At 50.0% G+C, this 21,839-nt stretch overlaps 1 protein-coding gene across 1 annotated transcript in view; it reads left to right on the top strand.

Annotated features, from left to right (window-relative positions):
- The first annotated feature begins 6,571 nt into the window (after nt 1–6,571).
- fam120c (family with sequence similarity 120C) overlaps nt 6,572–21,839 on the top strand; it is a 64,938-nt gene continuing 49,670 nt past the window's right edge. The window contains exon 1 of the mRNA XM_052009057.1: nt 6,572–7,652. Within this exon, the coding sequence (XP_051865017.1) occupies nt 7,122–7,652 (531 nt within the window). The 5' untranslated portion in view covers nt 6,572–7,121. The remainder of the gene's footprint in view (nt 7,653–21,839) is intronic.

Below are 21,839 nucleotides of genomic sequence, written 5' to 3'. Positions count from 1 at the left end.
CAGTGCCGAGAGCTGACTGCACATTCGATTGCAGTCCTTCCCCACGGAGCCTCCACATTGGCTGCACCCAGCTTCAGTGTGCTCCACAGCACGTACTCTCGCAGCCTGGAATGTGCCAGTCGGCAGCGTTCCCTGACGGACGTCTCGCTGTGCTGCAAGACCGAGGAGCACATTGGAATCTTGTAGAGTTCTTCGAGGAGGTTACCAAGAAAGTAGATGAAGGAAAGGCTGTGGATGTTGTGTACAGGGACTTTAGTGAGGCCTTTGACAAGGTCCCACGTGGGAGGTTAGTTCAGAAGGTTCAGACACTAGGTGTCCACGGAGAGGTTGTAAACTGGATTCGAAATTGGCTGTGTGGGAGAAGACAGAGAGTGGTTGTGGATGGTTGTTTCTCACACTGGAGGCCTGTGACTAGTGGTGTGCCTCAGGGATCTGTGCTGGGACTATTGTTGTCTATATCAATGACCTAGATGATAATGTGGTAAATTGGATCAGCAAGTTTGCTGATGACACTAAGACTGGAGGTGCTGTGGACAGCGAGGAAGGCTTTCAAAGCTTGCAGAGGGATCTGGACCAATTGGAAAAATGGGCCAGAAAATGGCAGATGGAATTGAATGCAGACAAGTGAGGTGCTGCATTTTGGAAGGACAAATCAAGGTAGAACATACACAGTAAATGGTAGGGCACTGAGGAGTGCGGAGGAACAAAGGGATCTGGGAGTTCAGATACATAATTCCCTGAAAGTGGTGTCACAGGTAGACAGGGTTGTAAAGAAAGCTCTTGGCATCCTGGCATTCATAAATCAAAGTATTGAGCATAGGAGCTGGGATGTTATGGTGAGGTTGTATAAGACATTGGTGAGGCTACATTTGGAGTATTGTGTGTAGGAAGGATATCAGTAAGATTGAAAGAGTGCAGGGAAGATTCACTAGAATGTTCCCGGGTCTTCAGGAGTTGAGTTACAGGGAAAGATTGAACAGGTTAGGACTTTATTCCTTGGAGCGTAGAAGAATGAGGGGAGATTTGATAGAGGTTTACAAAATGATGAGGGGTACAGACAGAGTAAATGCGAGTAGGCTCTTTCCACCTAGATTAGGAGAGATAAGTACGAGAGGACATGGCTTTAGGGTGAAAGGGGAAAGGTTTAGGGGGAACTTCTTCACTCAGAGAGTGGTGGGAGTGTGGAACAGGTTGCCATCTGACGTGGTAAATGTGGGCTCACTCTTGTTTTAAGAATAAATTGGATAGATACATGGATGGGAGAAGTCTGGAGGGTTATGGACCGGGTGCAGGTCAATGGGACTAGCGGAATAAAGTTTTGGCATGGACTAGAAGGGCAGAATGGCCTGTTTTCTGTGCTGTAGTGTTCTATTCCAAGACAGTAACCCTTGGTTCCACACTCCTCAGCCAGGGGAAACATTGTCAACTCTCGTTAAGTCCTGCAAGAACTTAGTAAGTTTCAGTTAGATTTCTGATTTGTTTCAGCTGCGGGATAGACCTAGTCCACTTGATCACCCCTTGTACGGCGAACCTGCCGCCTCTGTAATCAGGCTGATGAACCTTTGCTACACTACCCTCTGTGACAAGTCCACCCTTCTGTTAACCCTTGGGAGTTCAGTCTGGTGAAGCTCCATTGTGCTCACTCCTGGGCCAACGTTCAGCATGGACATGATGGGCCAAAAGGCCTGTTTCCACGCCGGACGAACATTGCCGCAATAGACTCCTCTGGCTCACTGATATTCTTCAGGGAAGGAAATCTGCTCCTCCTTCCCTGGTCTGGCCTTGACGTGACTCCAGACTGACCAAGCCGTTTGATTCTTTCACGGCGACTCAGTTAAGGGTAAAGGGGGGGGGGGGGGGGCGCGATGGTAGATAAACGTGGACAGGAAGCCACTGATTGCAAGCAGGAATAAGGAACAACACCCAAAGTGCTGGAGGAACTCAGTGGGTCAGGCAGCATCTGTGGAGGGAAATGGACAGTCAACATTTCGAGTTGAGACCCTTGCTCCAAATCAGAATCAGATTTATTATCACTGACATATGTCATGAAATGTGTTGTTTTGCGGCAGCAGTACAGTGCGAGACTTATAACTTACTATAAGTTACAAAAATAAATAAACAGTGTAAAAGAGGAATAATGAGGTAATGTTCATGGACCGTTTTCAAAATTCTGACGGCGGAGGGGAAGAAGCTGTTCCTGAATCATTGAGTGTGGGTCTTCAGGCTCCTGTACCTCCTCTCCGATGGTAGTAATGAGAAGAAAGCATGTCCTGGATGTTGAGGGTCCTTAGCGGTGGATGCCGCCTTCGTGAGGCACTGCATCTTGAAGACGTCCTCGATGGTGGGGAGGGTTGTGCCCGTGATGGAGCTGGCTGAGTCTACAACCCTCTGCGGCCTCTTGTGTCTTCAGGACTAGGTTTCCCACTTCTCGAGAGGGGAAAGATTTAAAGGGGACCTGAGGGGCAAGTCTTTCATGCAGAGGGTGGTGGGTGTATGGAACGAGCTGCCGGAGGAAGTGGTAGTGGGGAGTACAATAACGTTTAAAAGACACTTGGACAGGTACATGGGTAGGAAAGGTTCAGAGGGACATGGGCCAAATGGGACTAGCTCATGTAGGCACCTTGGATGAGTTGAGCTGAAGGGTCTGTTTCCATGCTGTGTGACTCCATGGTTCCCATGTAAATGAATGACTCTCCCTGGTACATCAGTAGGTAGGATTACGCATTTCCTTGCTAGACTGCCTACAGCAGACATCTCAAGGAACTGGAGAGGTCTCACCAATGCTGCAAATGCAAGATCCTCCAAATTCACTGAAGGGTACGTGAATCAACACCAGTGTCATCCCCCAAGCCAAGGTCCCCACTATTGATGTCCTCCTCACTCTGTCAGTTCCATTGGGCAAACCACGTTCACATGCACACTCTCCTGTCTACATCAACGGCACTGAGGTCGAGAGGGCTGAGAGCTTCAAGTTCCTGGGGGTGAGCATCACCATGAATCATTTCATCAGTCCTGATGAAGCGTCTCAACCTGAGACGTTGACTGTGTATTTCCCTCCCTAGGTGCTGCCTGACCTGCTGAGTTCCTCCAGCACTTTTTGTGTGTTGCTCCAGATCCCAGCATCTGCAGAATTTCTTGTATCACCAATACCCTGTCCTGGTCCAACCACGGAGACACCATGGCCAAGAAAGCTCACCAGCGCCCCTATTTCCGCAGGAGGCTGAAGAAATTTGGTATGTCCCCGTCGATCCTCACCAATTTTTGTAGAGGCACCATAGAAAGCATCCTATCTGGATACATCACGGCTTGGTACAGCAACTGCTCTGCCTGGGACCACAAGAGACTGCAGAGAGTTGTGGACACCCATGGGCGGAGTCCTGATGCAGGGTTTTGACCCGAACTGTCGACAATTCCTTTCCTCTCACAGATGCTGCTCGACCCACTGAGTTCCTCCAGCACACTGTTGCTCCAGATTCCACTGTCTGTAATCTCTTGTGTTCCCTCCATGGACTCTGTCTACACTTCTCACTGCCTCAGTAAAGCAGCCAACATAATCAGAGACCCCACCCACCCCGGACCTTCTCTCTTCTTCCCCCCCCCTCCCATCGGGCAGAAGACACAAAAGCCTGAAAGCACGTACCACCAGGCTCAAGGACAGCTTCTATCCCGCTGTTATCAGACTATTGAGTGCTCCCAAAGTACGATAAGAAGGACTCTTGACCTCAAAATCTACCTCATTATGGCCTTGCACCTTATTGTCTGCCTGCACTGCACTTTCTCTGTGACTGTAACACTTTGTCCTGCATTCTGTTATTGCTTTTCCCTTGTCCTAGCTCAGTGTACTTTGATGAAATGATCTGTATGGACAGCATGGAAAACAAGCTTTTCACTGTACATTTGTCAATAATAAACCAGTTTCTGTCCCCCACACACCCATCATGACCCCCAAACGGAGACTCCATTCGCAGATCCTGTAATTGGTAGAGAGGACCAGGGAGAGGAAGAGAATCAGGCATGAGCTCAAGAGCTGCCTTGAAGGAATGCAGCATCCTCAACCGACTCCCAGGAACCTCTGGCCCACCATTGCTCAGAGGAGGGTTGGGGATGGCACTGAGAATCTCAAAGCTGTGTAGTGCACAGAGAGGCCCTGTGTAAGTGGTGGAGGGAGTGTACCACCTCACAGACGATGCACCACGTCGGGCACCTTCTCGATTACAGCTCCTCCCACCCTGCCTCTCACAAGGACGCCATCCCTTTGTCTCAATTTCTCTGCCTCCGCCGCATCTGCTCCCACGATGAGGTTTTCCACTCCAAGATGTCCAACTTCTTTCCGAACTGAGGCTTCCCCCCGACTGTGGTCGAGAGAGCTCACACCTGCATCTCTGCCATTTCCTGTACCCCTGCTCTCACCCCCACCCCTCCCAGACCCAACAGGGATAGGGTCCCCCTTGTCCTCACATTTCATCCCACCAGCCTATGTGTCCAACACACCATTCTCCGCCACTTCCGCCATCTCCAACGGGACCCCACCACCAAGCATATCTTCCCCTCCCCACCCCTTTCTGCCTTTCGCAGGGACCGTGCTCTCTCCGTGACTCCCGAGTTCACTCCTCCCCCCACCCATCCCGCTCCCACCCCGGGAACTTTCCACTGCCCCCGCCATAGGTGCAACACCTGCCCCTGCGCCACCTCCATCCAGGGACCCAAACAGTCCTTTCAGGTGAGACAGAGATTCACCTGCACCTCCCTTTAATATCATCCACTGCATCTGGTGCTCCCAGTGTGGCCTCTACATTGGCGAAACCAAACACAGACTAGGTGACTGTTTCACAGAACCCCTGTGCTCCGTCCGTAACCGCAACCTACATCTCCCCGTTGCCGGTCACTTCAGCTCCCCCTCCCACCCCATCACTGACATGTCAGTCCTTGGCCTCCTCTGCCTGGAGAATTCCAAACGCAAACTGGAGGAATAGCACCTCATTTTCCGTCTTGGAACCTTGCAGCCTGACGGTATGAACATTGAATTCTCCCACTTTAGGTAACCCCCTCACCATGCTTCTTCTCCTTCCCTTTCTTAGCCTCTTTTTTTTCTACTTTTCCCCCCATTCTCTCCTTTCCTTTGCCCCATCCCCCGATGGATCTACTCTCCCCTCCTCCCCCGCACCTGCCTATCACTATCTCTTACCTGCATCTACCTATCACCACCCTGTGCCCACCCCACCTCCCCTCTTTTGTCCACCTCTCACTGCTCTGCTTTTCCCTCCTATATATCGGGCTTCCCCTTTTCCCATCTTCAGTCCTGAAAGAAGGGTCCATGGATGCTGCCTGGCCTGCTGAATTCCTCGAGCATCATCGTGTTTTTCACTTTCTCCGGGGAAGCTGTGGGTCCCACAAATGACCTCATCAGGCAGCTCTGAACCAGAGTGGAAGCAAGTTATCCCTGTTCCCAAGAGACTGAATCAGAATTATTGTCACTGACTTACATGATGTGAAATTTGTTGTTTTGCGGCAGCAGTACAGTAAAAAGACATTAGATTACTATAAGTTACAAAAATAAATAAATAGTGCAAAAATTAGGATTAACAAGGTAGTGTTCATGGGTTCATGGACTGTTCATGGTGGAGGGGAAGAAGCTGTTCCTGAATCGTTGAGTGTGGGTCTTCAGGCTCCTGTACCACCTCCCCGATGGTAGTAACGAAGGCATATCCCAGATGGTGAGGGTACTTAAGTAATGGATGCCACCTTCTTGAGGCACCAAAGTCCTATATGGTGGGGAGGGTTGTTCCTGTGATGGAGCTGGCAGAGTCTACAACCATCTACGGCCTCTTGCGATCCTGCGCATTGGAGCCTCCGTACCAGGCGGTGATGCAACCAGTCAGAACGCCCTCCACCGTGCATCGATAGAAATTTGCAAAAGAGTCTTTGGTGACAGACCGAATGTCCTCAAACTCCTAATGAGGTACAGCCACTGGCGTGCCTCCTTCCTGACTGCGTCAATGCGTCAGGACCGGGGCAGATCCCCTGAGATGTCGACACCCAGGAACTTGAAGCTGCTCATCCTGTCCCACCGCTGACCCCTCAGTGTGTGTTGTCCTAGCTGCCCAAGAATAACCAGATGAGATAGGATCTTATCTTTATCTTTGTCACATGTACATTGAAACACACATTATCCTTGCAGGAATGCACATGTGCAAGATCCACCTGGAGCCCTTAGATGCATGAAATCCCTGATCCACAAACTCTTTCAACCCACCCCCTTGAGAGAGGGCAACATCAACCCCCGAGTGCGCAAGCGCCTGGCGCGCACAGTGTGCCGGGAATTGTAGTCCAATGGTAGGGATCTCCGTCGCTGTAACGGGAGGGGCGGGACCAGCGTCTACAAAAAGCGGGCCTGAGGGCGCATGCGCTGAAGTGTCAGCGAGGGGCATCATGGGAGTTGTAGTCCTGGCTTCACGGCGCCCCGCAGGCGTGAGCGGGACGTCGCACTACAACCCCCACAATCCCACCCGGGTGGCCGCCCCTCCAGCTGCAGGTGGAGGGGGGGTGAGCGTGGGCCGACGGGAGTTGTAGTTCCGCCCCGTCGCCCGCCGCATACCAGCGCTGGTCGGCGAACTCCAACTCCCACAATCCCTCTCCCCCGGGAGCCGGACGAGCGGCCGCCCCTCCTCCAGCGAGCGGCGGGAGCGGGGGCCGACGGGAGTTGTAGTCCCCCGCCCCGTGGCCCGCCGTGGAGCAGCGCGGGGCGGCGGACTCCAACTCCCGGCTGCCTGTGCGCGGCCGGAGAGGGCGGGAAAAATGGGAGGAGGAGGAGGAGGAGGAGGAGAAGGAGCGATGGCGGCCGGCGGAGGCGTGCCGACGGCCGAAAAAAATGTTGTCCCCTCCTCCCGGTTATTAACCACCCGGGTGTCGGGGGAAGAAGAAGGGGAGAGATGGCGGCGGCACACGCCTGAGAGGCGGGACGGTTGTTTTTCCCCCCCGCCCCGGGGTTTTAGACGTTTTAAATTCAAATCCCCACCCCGCCCTCAGGAAAAATAACGGTTTTAACCGTCACTTTTTTTTTAAATGAAGCGCTGAGGGGATTTTTTTTTACAAAATAAATCTATATATATATTAAAATAATTATGGGCGTGCAAGGATTTCAAGAGTTCATCGAGAAACACTGCGCCGGGGCCGTGGTGCCGGTCGAGCTGCAGAAGTTGGCCCGGGCCGCCCGTAATCGAGCCCCGGGCCCGAGGCATGGGCCTTACCCGCCGCCGCCGCCTCCTCCGCCGCCGCCACCTCCGCCGCCGCCGCCTCCCCCGCTGCCGCTGCGGCTGCTGCTCGACGCCGAGACCGGCCTGCACCGACTGTACGGCGGCTACTTCACCGACTGGGTGAGCGGCGGCCAGTGGAACCAGATGCTGGGCTTCCTGGCCTCGCTGTCCAAGGCGTGCGTGAGCGGCGGCGTCGAGCTGGTGGTGGCCTTCAACGGCTCGCTGGCCAAGGCCCGGCTGCCCGACTGGGTCAAGCGGCAGAACCAGGAGCGCCAGAGCGCCCAGCTCATCGTCAACCACGTCCAGCACAAGGGCACGCCGCCACCCAAGGTCTGGTTCCTGCCGCCGCCCTGCCTGGCGCACTGCATCCGCCTGGCGCTGCTCCGCTTCCGAGTCAAGGTGAGCCCCGGGGGTTGGGGGGGGTGTTGGTGGGGTGGGGGGTGTGTGCAAGGGGGGCGTTGACGTGGAGGGTGGGCTGCAAGTGGGCGTGTGTTGACGGGGAGGGGGGCTGGTGGGGGTGCATTGAGGGGGAGGGGGGCTGGTGGGGGTGCATTGAGGGGGAGGGGGGCTGGTGGGGGTGCATTGAGGGGGAGGGGGGCTGGTGGGGGTGCATTGAGGGGGAGGGGTCTGGTGGGGGTGCATTGAGGGGGAGGGGGGCTGGTGGGGGTGCATTGAGGGGGAGGGGGGCTGGTGGGGGTGCATTGATGGGGGCTGTAGGATGTGTATTGGTGGGGGGGACTGGTGGATGTGCAGTGGGTGGTGGGCGTGCGAGGTGTGAGGGGGTGTGCATTGGCGGTGGGCGTGCGAGGTGTGACGGGGTGTGCATTGGCGGTGGGCGTGCAAGGGGGGCATTGACATGGAGGGAGGGCTGCAAGTGGGTGTGTGTTGACGGGGAGGGGGCTGGTGGATGTGCATTGGCGGGGGGTACTGGTGGATGTGCATTGGCGGGGGGTACTGGTGGATGTGCATTGGCGGGGGGTACTGGTGGATGTGCATTGGCGGGGGGTACTGGTGGATGTACATTGGCAGCGGGTGGTGGGTGTGCAAGGTACGCAGTGGGTGGTGGGTGTGCAAGGTGCGAGGGGGTGCGCATTGGCAGCGGGTGGTGGGTGTGCAAGGTGCGAGGGGGTGCGCATTGGCAGCGGGTGGTGGGTGTGCAAGGTGTGAGGGGGTGTGCAAGGGGGCCGTTGATGTGGAGGGAGGGCTGCAAGTGGGCGTGTGTTGACGGGGAGGGGGCTGGCGGGTGTGCGTTGGCGGGGAGGGTGGCTAGTGGGGGTGCGTTGGTGGGGAGGCGGGCTGGTGGGGGTGCGTTGATGGGGGCTGCAGGATGTACATTGGTGGGGAGGGGGACTGGTGGATGTGCATTGGCAGTAGGTGGGTGTGCAAGGTGTGAGGGGGTGTGCATTGGCAGCAGGTGGGTGTGCAAGGGGGCGTTGATGTGGAGGGAGGGCTGCAAGTGGGCGTGTGTTGATGGGGAGGGGGCTGGCGGGGGTGCATTGGGCTGGTGGGGGCGCGTTGGTGGGGAGGGGGGCTGGTGGGGGCGCATTGGTGGGGGCTGCAGGATGTGTATTGGTAGAGGGGGAACTGGTGGATGTGTATTGGCAGCGGGTGGTGGGTGTGCAAGTGGGCGTTGATGTGGAGGGAGGGCTGCAAGTGGGTGTGTGTTGGTGGGGGTGCATTGGGGGCTGCAGGATGTGCATTGGGGGTGCGTTGATGGGGGCCACAGGATGTGCATTGGTGGGCTGGCGGGGGTGCATTGGTGGGGGCTGGAGAATGTGCATTGGCGGGGAGGGTGGCTGGTAGGGGTGCATTGATGGGGGCTGGAGGATGTGTATTGGTGGGGGTGCATTGGTGGGGGCTGGAGGATGTGCGTTGGCGGGGAGGGCGGCTGGTAGGGGTGCATTGATGGGGGCTGGAGGATGTGTATTGGTGGGGTTGCATTGATGGGGGCTGGAGGATGTGCGTTGGCAAAGGTGCAGGGGGATGTTGCCATGGGAGGCTGGTGGACCCACATCAGGGGGTGGTGGGGATGCATTGGCAGGGGATTTTTGGGCTGGCGTTGGTAGGGGTGCAAGCTGGCATTGACAGGGAAGGTGTGGTGTATGTGGGTGTTGATGGGAATGCATTGTTAATGGTTGGTGGGGTTGCGAGGGGGTGTTGACGGGTGTATTGGTGGGGGTGGGAGAGTGTGTTAATGGGATGGTGAGGCTGTACCAGTGGGGGAGCATTGATAGAGGATTGGTGCAAGAACGCCCAGTCTCTTGAACCACCTCTGTTTCCTAATTGTGCAAAATCAGTTAAGGGAGCAGTAGTGCCAACTGGATTCCTGCATAAACTGTACAGTGCTGCAAAGGTGGAAGGAACTGTTGTCAACGTGTGACTGTGTTGAAGAAAGGTGTGAGAGTGTCTCCAGAGTCAGGATTCAGTGAGTCAGGTCCAGGGTGCCTGTGAGCATGTGCATTCATGGGCATGGACTGCAAAATTTGTGTACACATGCATACTGGTTTGCAATTTGTGTGAACTTGCAGGCTGAGTCCATCATTGAATTCATGTAATGAGAGCTGTGGTAAATGTACAGGCAGTGTCTAGTGCTGGATTAGTAGCAAAGGGATATGTAAATGAATACCTTTTTAGTACTGCACTAGTGTTGAAGGAGTGTAGGAAAATAATCCGAATATGTTTTTCAGAGAGTTTGGAAATTTTTTATTTTTTCATGATGTGGGAGCAGCTGGCAAGACAAACCATATATTGCTCCTGAAAAACACTAGGAACTGGATGGATTTCTATGATAGTAGTAGTTTTGTGGTTGTCATCACAACTGCTTTGGTGGGATTTGAACCATTGTCTCTGGATTGTTAGTTCAGCCCTCTGGGTGCTTGTCTGGTAAATTCCTACTGTATCCATAAATGATTAAAAGGTGTGTATATGCATGCTCCAGTAATTGCACTGCATTCCAAGAGATGTGTAATAGTTGTGTGCTCGAATACTTGTGAGCAGTGAGTGCAAGACCCCTTGCTGGTTCTACCAATGTGCAGTCCCGGAGATTAAATATCAAATGTGCAACATCTGTGAAAGAGTATATTGTGCTTAAACAGTGCATGTTGTGTTTAGTACTATAATTGGGATTATTTTCCTGCACTCCTTTTAATACAAGTGCAGTACTGGGCCATGAAGGTATACAAGAGTTGTGCAAAAATCCATGAGATCCACAGTAAATGTTAAAATCCCAAGTATTGCAGTGTACTAAAGCAGTGTGCACACAGGTCAAATGCTCCAGTTGTGTTGAAGGAACTAGTGTAAATGCACACTCTAAGTGCAAAAGCAATGGTGTGCCTATTAGTGGTGCATTTGAACACCAGAGTCAAAGGAACTTATATAGGTGTGCCATGGACCCATGAACAATACCTCGTTATTCCTTTTTTCGCACTATTATTTTTGTAATTTTACGTCCCTGTACAGTACTACTGCTGCAAAACAATAAACTTCACGTCATATAAATAGTGACAATCTGATCGTGAAGTAATTTGTGTAAATATGAATGTAATCTAATTGGAGTGGTGACTCATGGAAATGTAGTGACAATGTGCCCTTAAAGTGTGAAGTAACTTGTCGCAAGGCAATTTGAACAAGTGTCAGTTGTGCAAAATCAGTTTTAAAAATAGTTGAGAATATTAAAATGGCGCTGTGAAAACAATCTAACGTGCTTTAACACCGTCCCTTGGAGACCCATGGGATGTGTTTATCTGCCAGTCATAAAAATCTATTTTAAAAATCATGGGAGATAGTTAAATATGCCTGCAGAATCTATTTGCAGGAGAATCAGAGAGACTTCTGTAAAAGTATTGGTCTGAAAATCTAGTGAAACATAAATAAATGTCAGGTAATCAGGAACTTGATGTAAACTTAAGTGTTAGCAAGTAAGCTTAGCTGTAATTGTGAATAGTAGTGTGATGTTATATATTCACGTGTAAAATCAGATTTCTCCTTAGAGCGACTGAGGATGAGGGGGGACCTGATAGAGGTGTATAAGATGAGTAGAGGCATTGATCCTGTGGATGTTCAGAGGCTTTTTACCAGGACTGAAATGGTTGCCATAAGAGGACATAGTTTTAAGGTGCTGGGGAGTAGGTATAGGGGAGATGTCGGGTAAATCTTTTACTCAAAGTGGTGAGTGCATGGAATGGGCTGCCGACAACGGTGGTGGAGGCGGATACAATAGGGTCTTTGAAGAGACTTTTGGATAGGTACATGGAGCTTAGAAAAATAGAGGGATATGGGTAAGCCTAGTAACTTCTAAGGTAGGGACATGTTCGGCACAGCTTTGTGGGCCGAAGGGCCTGAATTTTGCTGTAGGTTTTCTATGTTTCTATGTCAGTGCATCTTATGTACGTGCACCTGAGGTAAAGTGTGACATTGTGCAATTTATCTCTCAATGATTTATAACATATTCAGGTTGCATATTTATTCTCTGCGCAAAAATATACCCTGGTATTATCTGTATAAGTATTGCACAAAAACTAATCTGATATTATGGTTAAAAAGCTGACAGTGGGAGAATAACCAAGAGATTGGATTGCAGGCATTTTCTGGTTTTATTTCACAGTTCATTTGTTTTTAAGTTTAAAATATCTAGTACAAAATTTAGGGTGCTCTTACTTGGCACATATACCACAGTCATAAGAGTTATACAGCCCGTAAACAGGCCCTTTGGTCCAACTCCTCCATGCTGACCGAGTTGTCCATCCAAGCTTGCCCCATCTGCTTGTATTTGGCCCATATCCCTCTGAACCTTTTCAAATCTAGGTACTTTCTCTGTAACTGTAACACTTTATTCTGCATTCTGTATTGTTTTCCCTTGTACTACCTCAATGCACTGCTGTGATGAAATGATCTGTATGGCATACCTACACTGTACCTTGGCACGTGTGACAATAATAAACCAATTTACCTGTCCAAATGCCTTTTAAACATTGTAATTGTACCCACCCCTACAGCTTCCTCCAGCAGCTCATTCTATATACCCACCCTAATCCTCTGTGTGGAAAAAGTTGCCCCTCAGGACCCTTTTAAATCTTTCCCCTCACCTTAAATCTAGTTGCTCTAGTTTTAGACTCCCCTATCCTGAGAAAAAGACTAACCATCCACCTTATCTATGCCCCTCCTGATTTTGTATCCTGCACTCCGGTGGTGGTGGGGGGGAGTCCTGTCCTCTCTATCACTCCAGTCCCAGTAACATCCCAGTGAATCTTTTCTGCACCCTTTCCAGCTTAATGATGTCCTTCCTATAGCTGGATGACCGGAACTGCACACAGTATATTCATACCATCCATGGTGTGACTTCAGGGCATGACATTTGAAGCATCTGATTCATAAGATTGTGTAGAAATAATTTCATTTGCCATATAAGGCTTCAAAACTTGGGTGAAACTGCACCCATGGTGTAAATGGAGGTTTTTCTTAGCTTGAAGCAGGTCAGCTGGTTGAATCGATGTAAATTCCGGATCAAGGGCAGGACTGTTTGGACTGCAGTCCAGCACCATTCAGAATCTATGTCCGATTACTTAACCCCCATAATCACCTGTTGATCTGTGTTTTAGGGGACAGCAGTTATCTTCCTGAGAGAGGGGATATCTTGTTTTATGCCCATTCATAATCTCAGTGTGGATCTGAGTTGTACTGTGTGGAAACAGGCCCTTCAGCCCACCGAGTCTGTGCTATTGTGCCAATTTACACCAATCCCATCAACTCATCCACATGTTAAGAGCAATTTACAGCAGCCAGTTAACCGACTGACCCACATGTCTTTGGGATGCAGGACAAGACCTGGGCGGGGAACCCACGGTCGCTGGGAGAACCTGCAAACTCCATGCAGACAGCTCCAGAGGTCGGGATTGAATCCAGGTCGCTGGCACCGTAAGGCAGCGGCTCTATGAGCTGCACCACTGTGCTGCCCTCGAGAGTTATCGATCCAGATGTAAGATCATGTAAATCAGAATGCTGCAGCGGGAAAGGTCACATGGCCACATCCAGCCCTGACACATCACGGCTTCAAAGTGAGGACTGATGAGTCGAGGTGTTTTAACCATTGTGGAGATCACGAGCAGTGAGATCCTATCAGGATCTGTCGATGGTTCGATAACACAGCAGATGGAGTTTCAGTTCAATGTTTTCCCCCTTGTGAAAGGCTGGAACGATCACCTGACCTGGGTTGTCAGTAATGTTCTTGGTACCTTTGAGTGAAATAGAACGTCACACAAGTGGTAGCCTGGCCTTGCCACACTCGATGCCCATCGCATTCTGTTTTCCTGCCCATTTGCTGTTGAATCTGAATTATTCTGGTGTTGTGAGTCAGTAACTCTGGTGCAATAGAGACATGAGGCTGCAGCTGCTGTAATTTGGAGGAACTCAGCGGGTCAGGCAGCATCTGCGGATTAAAGGGATACTCTGACGCAGGGTCCCGACCCAAAACATTGACTGTCCCTTTGCCTCCACACATGCTGCTTGACCTGTTAAGTTCTTCCAGCAGTTTGTTTTTAACTCTGTTAATACAACGTGTCTTGCAAAGAAGAACATTGCTGTTTTTCCCCTAGCTACTGGCCTGCTTGTGATAGAAGACACAAATGTATGGCATTAATCAAACAATCATCCTTGTATATCCTTGTTGGTTTTATATACAAAAATTCTCAGCTTGTTTGCAAATTTTGCTTCCTTTAAATGTCCTCCAGCCCCACAGCCCTCATACACATGCTTCTCCAATTCTGGCCTTTTGCTCGTTCCTGAATCGCTACACCATTAGTGTCCATGCCTTCAGCTGCCTAGGCCCCAAGCTCTGGAGATCCCTCCCCATACCTCACCACCTTTCTCCTTTAAGGCACTTGTAATCTTTGGCCCAACTTTTAGTATAGATGCAGGTTGTTGCTACATTTCAGTTGATGTGTGCCAAAGTTCAATTAATAATTGCAATCACTGCTCTTCGGCACCAGTGATATGAATGTGACCTTGTCTGTGTTGTGAATACCAGAATTGTTTGTGCAACTGTGCATGTAAATCTAACAGTATATTCAATTGATCTTTGTCTCCCTGACTTAAGTGTTGGAATATGATTTGTTTTAAATACACTGCACCAGTAGCTTCATCCCATTTGAGTTCCTGCCTGTGTGAATAGCGACCCAATTTCCTCAGTGTTCAGGCTGTTCCTATGTAACGTGCAGGTTCTGTTTTTACAGCAGTCCGTAAGTCGATTTTTGTCTGTAAGCTGGAAAATACACAAGTCACACTCTAGTAACCATATTTCCATAGTATTGTAATGAATGGCATCAGAAGCACATAAGACTCATAAGAAAGAATAATTACCAAACGTTGTGAGAGAGGAAACTAGTTTTGCCATTTGTAGGAACAAATGTATGTCAGGGTTTTGTATTTATAGAACATAGAACAGTACAGCACAATACAGGCCCTTCAGCCCACAATGTTGTGCCGACCTTTAAGCCTCACCTAAGACTATCTAACCCTTTCCTCCCACATATCCCTCTATTTTAAATTCCTCCATATGCTTATCTAGTATAATCTCTCGAATTTGACCAATGTACCTGCCTCCACCACTGCCCCCGGCAGTGCATCCCATGCCCCAACCACTCTGGGTAAGAAACCTTCCTCTGATATCTCCCTTGAACTGCCCACCCATTACTTTAAAGCCATGCCCTTTTGTATTGAGCATTGGTGCCCTGGGAAAGAGGCGCTGGCTGTTCACTCTATCGATTCCTCTTAATATTTTGTACACCTCTATCATGTCTCCTCTCATCCTCCTCCTCTCCAAAAAGCCCTATAAGGTCTCTCCTCATAATGCACACTCTAACATATTGACTGAATTTAATATTATGGGAGCTCAGTTGTATGTAGGGGTGTCCATAAGTCGGGTGTTTGTAACCTTGGGACGGACTGTACTGATTTATAGTTTCCCAGTGTTAGTTGTTTCTCTTCCCCCTCGGTCAAAAGGCTGTGACTTTTGACACCATTTCCAAAGTGGAACCATTGTGTTGAAGCTGACGTGTGCAGTGGTCAGATGTGCAGTCTTCCAGATAGTCATACATTGAGTCACACAGCAAAGAAACAGACCCTTCGGCCCTACTCATCCATGCCAACTGCCTTGCCCAGCGAGCTAGTCCCATCTGCCAGTGTTGGCCCAAAGCCCTATAAACCTCTCCTATCCATGTACTTATCTGAAGGGCTTTTAAATGTTGCTAATATGCCCGCCTCAACCACTCTTTCTGGCAGCTCGTTCCAAATATGCACCACTATTTGCACGAAGAAGCTGGCCCTGATGTCCCTTTTAAATCTCTCGCCTCTGATATTAAACCTATGCCCTGTTGTCTTCAGCACTTCCTCCCTGGGGAAAAAGACTGTGCCTTCACCCTGCCTACTATGCCACTCATCTTGTATATCTCGAACAAGTCACCCCTCAATCTCCTACGTTCCAGGGAATAAAGTCCAAGTCTATGCAACCTCTCCTTGTAACTTAGATGATGTGTTAAACTGAGACCCTGTGTATCTAGAGAAGTGGGTGTCACAGGGTTGCCTGGAAGGGGGCAGGAGAGGAGAGTAGATGGCACTGGGGTCTTGGGCCAAAGTTTATCCCTCAATGGATTTAACATTTATCAGTGCCACTGGCAGGGGCTTGTGATGCTGAATGGAGACTGTCCTGGTTGCTTTAATAATTAACTGAGGCAATGAATTTTCCTTAATACAGTGTGAATAGAATGTTGCAGAGCCACCAGTTGTATTATGTCATCCATTTGCGTCTTGGATTTTGTGACTGTGGATGCACTGTGCATTGGCGATCTGCCACGGTGGTGTGGCAATGCCACAGCTTGACTGGTAACCCCAAGGATGGGAGTTTAAATCTGGCCTCGGTGTTTGGTCAGTCTGTTAATTGTCATCTGGTGCCAGTGCAACAGACTGCCCCTCGTCACCTCGACCTGGCTTTTCTGTGACTTCAGTGCCCTCCCCACTTCCATACAGCAAGCTCTTCTGTTGTCATGTCGACTGCTGCTCAAGCAGAAAGCACCTTGCCTCGGGGCAGCTGGTGATGCGATAAATAGAGCTTGTCAGTGGTGTTTTGAGAGAAAACATCAGGGGGAAAGAAATTTGCACAACGTGTAAAGCACTTTTTTCCTTTCCCCACCACCCCACTGTTAGATGTCTCATCATTTCTTTCGTGGCTTGAAGGTGACCATTGTCGCCTCTTCCTCCTTGGCCCTTCTGTAGGTGGTCATGCAAGCTGAGGCTTGCGTTTCCCTCAACCCTCTTTCCATCGTCTTTTTGGCAGGTGTTGCTGGTAAAAGTCTTGGCCGATTGCCGCTGTGTGCCCTGCACGCTGTACTCACTGCAGCCACGGTGCCAGGTGAGACAATGGTCTTTGTCTTGGATGGTGCCGAGCTTCCCAGTTCATCCATCTGGGGAGTGGAGTGTGTTGCATTGGACTTCTAACCTGCACCTTAACGCTTTGATGTTCTGTTTGTGGAGGTGAGCGTTCCTCAACGTTACTGCGCCCTTTGCATGTTCTGGTGGCATTTACTTGCCTGGTCCAGTTGAATTTCTGGTTAATTGTGACTGCCCAGCTGTTTTGAGGGCACTTGATGGTAGTGCCATCTTGAATGTCAAGGAGGGATTGTTGGGTGCTCTCGTTGCAGATTTTCAACAGCTGGCACTCATGCTGGTACCTGCTGAAGCCTGTGTACTATCTGATTAGTGTTGCATGCAGAAGTGGGCCCTTTCATTATCTGAGGAGTTGCAAATGGAACTGCATGCTGTGCAATCAATGGCAACCGTCGCCTTTCTTGACCCTAAAATGGAGGGATGATCACAGATAAACCAGAAAGTGGTTGGGACTGGGAAACAGCGATATCCAGGGCTGAGATACTTGACCAACAACCACAACTTCTTTTGCCAGGTATAACTCCAAACAGTTTGGGAGCCAACTTGTGGGTCTCCATTGATTTCACACACTGGTCAGGGGATGGAAAAGACCACTTAACCTGTCAACTCTGTACTGTACGCAAGAGCAGTCCCGCCAATCCCTCTCCACAAAGCCCTACAAATGCTTCCCTTTCAGCTACATATTCGGCTCCCTCCTGAATGCTACATGGAATCTGCTTCCACTACAACCATTACCAGATCCCAGCCACTTGCTGCTCTTTTAAAAAAAATTCCTCATTTACTTTTGGTTCTTTTGCCAGTCACATTTTTCTATATCTTATTGGTGGGGAGGATCGTGAACTGGTAGAACAGTCACTCTCTATACTTTTTTATATGGTTTAAATGCCTCCAACTTCCATATCTCCCCTCATCCTTCACTGTTCCATAAAGAATAACTCCAGCTTTTCCATATTACCTGAGTCCCTCATTGCTGGAATCATTTATGTAAATCTCTTCCGGGCCCTGTCCATAGCTTTCACATCTTTAGAGGCGCAGGTTCATGCAGCACGGAAACAGCCCCTGAATTCAGCCCACTGAATCCCTGTCAACCATCAAGCACACATTTACACTAAGCCTGCACAGATCCCATTTTATTCCACCACCCCTCCCCACCCACTTTCCCATCAACTCCCCTCAGATTCTACCCCTCAGCTACACACTTGGGGGCAACTTGCAGCAGTCTTTGAGAGAGAACACACAACAGTACAGCCCACGATGTTGTGCCGATCCTGATGCCAGTTTATACTAAATGCCCTCTTCCTGTGTATCATTCCATATCCCTCCATTCCCTGCATATCCATTGTCTGTCTAAAAGCCTCTTTAACTCCTCCAAACTGTCTGCTTCCACCACTACCCCGGTAACCCATTCCAGGCACCTCCCACCCTCTGCGTTTTTAAAAAAAAATGTGCCCCTCATGGTAGTGTAGCGGTTAGCGTAACGCTTTACAGCACCAGTGACCCGGGTTCAAATCCGGCCACTGTCTGTAAGGAGTTTATACGTTCTCCCCGTGTCTGCGTGGGTTTCCTCTGGGTGCTCTGGTTTCCTCCCACATTCCAAAGACATACAGGTTAGGAAGTTGTGGGCATGCTATGTTGGCACTGGAAGCGTGGCGACACTTGCGGGCTACCCCCAGAACAGTCTACACAAAAGATGTATTTCACTGTGTGTTTTGATGTATATGTGGTATATGTGACTAATAAAGATATCTTAGCTTACCTTTACACTCCCCCCCCCGCGCAACCAACCTTAAAAGCAGGTCATCTGGTGTTTGACATTTCTACCCTGGGGAGCATATTCTGTCTACTCTATCTATGCCTCTCATAATTTAAAAAACCTCCATCAGGTCTCCCCTTAGCCTGATCAGTTCCACTCAGGATATAAGGGAAACCCACGCAGTCCTAGGGAGAACGCGAGAATTCCACACGCACACAGCGCTGGAGGTCAGGATCGAACCTGGGTCACGAGAGCTATGAGGCAGTAGCTCTACCTGCTGCACCACCAGCCATCTAAGTTTGGCTCTGAGATCCCGCTGGACCGCTCTACCTGTGGCTAAAACTGTTTCATCAAAGTTCCTTGCTCTTGTACTCCAAACCTTGCCTTTTAAAGGCTGGGATCCAACAAGCTTTTTTTAATAACCACTTACTCAGCCTGCACTGTGCTTTCAACTGTGCACGTGCCTGCCTATTCTGCTAGGGCCACGGCCAATCAGAAGCTGCCATGTCATGGTTGGTCACTTTGGCCCTACCTCTGGAATTCAGCTGCTCTTTAATGTTTGGATCAAGGCTACATTGAGGTTTGGGTGGGACCAGAACGGAGGCACTTCAGAGACCACACTCAAGCCTTTGCAGATGATTGAGAGTCAAGCACTTGTAGAGTCAGACAACTTAGAAACAGTCCCTTTGGCCTAACCGGTGCCACACCGACCAAGGTGCACATCCAAGCTAGTCCCTTTTGCCTGTGTTTGGCCCATATCCCTCTCAACCTTTCCTATCCATGTACCCATCCAAGTGCCTATTAAATGTTGTTAATGTACCTGCCTCAACCACTTCCTCTGGCAGCTCTTTTCATATACTGAACACCTCTGGGTGAAAAAGAGTTGCCCCTCGGGTCCCCTTTTAAATCTTTCCACTCTCACCTTAAACCTATGCCCTCTAGTTCTTGTTTCCCCAACTCTGGGGAGAAAGATAATGTGCAGTCATCCTGTCTATGCCCCTCATGATTTTATACACCTCTATAAAATCACCCCTTTTCTATGTTCCAATGAATGAAGTCTCAGCCTGTCCAACCTCTGCCTGTAACTCAGGCCCTTGAGTTCCGGCAACATCCTCGTAAATCTCCTCTGCACTCTTTCCAGCTTCATGGCATCTTTCTGATAGCAAGGTAACCAAAACTGAGCACAATATTCCAAATGCGGCCTCCCCAACACCAGTTTCTCGGAAGGTGGGATCCTGTCTTCACCGGAGCTCGTTTTCCCCTCCAGGCGTGACTGAATTTGCCCTGCATTTTGTTGAGGGGGGGTGGCATTTGGGTGGATGTCTGTGTTAAGCTGCAGTAGGCTGTTTTGGAGGGCAGGTTCTCAAGACCACAGCTGGCCTCCTGCCAAGGCCTGTTGCTTCTGTTATATCCCTCACTCTCGGCCACCTCTGCAAGTTGCGTGGGTGCATCGAGGTGGCCAAAGGTCAGGGTGGTGGGCAAGGGAGGCAGCAGCAGGGATGGGCCATCCACTTGGAGCTGAGCACAATCGCAAGAGCCTCTCTCACCCACCTCTCACTGAGGATGGCGTCTCCCCTTGCCACTTGCTGAATTTTCCCCGATTTGACTGGTGTGTGTGTGAACTGCAAGAACCTTCATCCGATCTGTTCATTATGAGTCTTTAGTTTTATATATAGTGTGCTGTTTCTTCCTAGCGTCCTGTTTTACCTTTTGCCAGATTGCCAGCACCTTTTTGGAGAGGTGTTGGTTTATTATTGTCACTTGTACCAAGGTACAGTGAAAAACTTGTCTTGCAAACCGATCATACAGGTCAATTCATTACACATTGCAGTTACGTTGAGTTAGTACAGAGTGCATTGAGGTAGTACAGGTAAAAACAATAACAGTACAGAGTAAAGTGTCACAGCTACAGAGAAAGTGCAGTGCAATAAGGTGCAAGGTCACAACAAGGTAGATCGTGAGGTCAGAGTCCATCTCATTGTATAAGGGAACCGTTCAATGGTCTTATCACAGTGGGGTAGAAGCTGTCCTTAAGCCTGGTGATACGTGCCCTCAGGCTCCAGTATCTTCTACCCGATGGGAGAGGAGAGAAGAGAGAATGACCCGGGTGTGTGGGGTCTTTGATTATGCTGGCCGCTTCACCAAGCCAATGAGAGGTAAAGACAGGTTGAGTCAGCCTTGGTTGGCTGTATGTCGAGAGAACAAAAAATGAGCGTATTTGAGTCCATCCTTTATTCTGGGAGTCAGTACACTCACGGGGTGTGAAGGGAATTTAAGTTGGCTCTGTGCTAAGAACAGATCAAGGTTCTTGTCAAATGGTCTGGCACGGTTTGAATCGAGGAAGACCCATGGTCGAGGGTGCACGGCACCGCCTCTGTCTCTGGAACCAAACGTCAGGAGTGGCAAAAGCTGAGGCAATTTTAGCTGCAGCGAGCCAATGGATTCGATGCCTTGTGTAACCGTTCTGTGCCAGTCACCAGCTCCTTGCCCAAGCAAGCGCACCTGCTCGCGTGGAGCACTGCGCGTTGGTGTCGATCGTAGGACTTGTTTATGAGGATTGTGTGGTACACCTGTTGCTCTGTGAGGCATGAAGTTTGGAGATTGGGTTGTATTTTCCAAGAAGCAACATTAGTTTGATGCAAATAGACAGCAAATTTCTCTGAGTGAAAAGTCTCTCCCCATATCAAAATATTCGCACTGAAATGTTCATTATACTCCAGTCTTTATCTCATCTCCCGGGTATGTCAGTCAATATAAACCCCTCCCGCAATCCTTGGATTAGATCCCAGCCTGTAACTCCCGGGGATCTGTTATTCCACATGTCAGCTATCAGAGTGTTGAGGGGTTTGGTGTGGTGATGGAGAGGGTTGAGACATGCTCTTGTCTCCAAACCTGCTGGTTCCCACTTCGTTGCAACTGAACTATTCGTGCTTGTCATATGCTGTATCCACGACTTCAGTTTGTAGCAGCCCGTTTATTCACTACAGATCATTCCACTGCCTCTTTGGTAACCACGAGCCATTGATTAACCCGAGCAATGTATGTTCCATGGACTTACCACTGTAATCAGAAGGTACAAAGCTTCCGTGCTTTCCCCTGATGGCCCAGTCTAAAATGAAGGCACAGTCTTGGGAGAAGTGGTCAGCCACTGAAGAATTTAAAGTGAGGAACAATGACCTCTGAACTTCCTTATCCCAGATGAGCCCGACTTTTTGCCAGTAGGAGAATCCAGGGTTGTGGGAATCGGGCAGGGAACCAGAGCTGAGGCTGCCATCTTATTGGATGGCAGAGTGTGCCTGGGGTGGGAGGGCTTTTGTTGTTCTGTTCGAACACGTGGACAGACTTGTTACCCGTTAGCACTGTACCCCAGTATTTACAGTGACATCTGTACCTGGGTT

The sequence above is a fragment of the Pristis pectinata genome, chromosome 43 (assembly GCF_009764475.1).
Source record: "Pristis pectinata isolate sPriPec2 chromosome 43, sPriPec2.1.pri, whole genome shotgun sequence".
Classification (NCBI taxonomy): domain Eukaryota; kingdom Metazoa; phylum Chordata; class Chondrichthyes; order Rhinopristiformes; family Pristidae; genus Pristis; species Pristis pectinata.
Note: the sequence above shows the minus strand (reverse complement) of the source record. Positions and strands in the feature narration are given on the sequence as shown.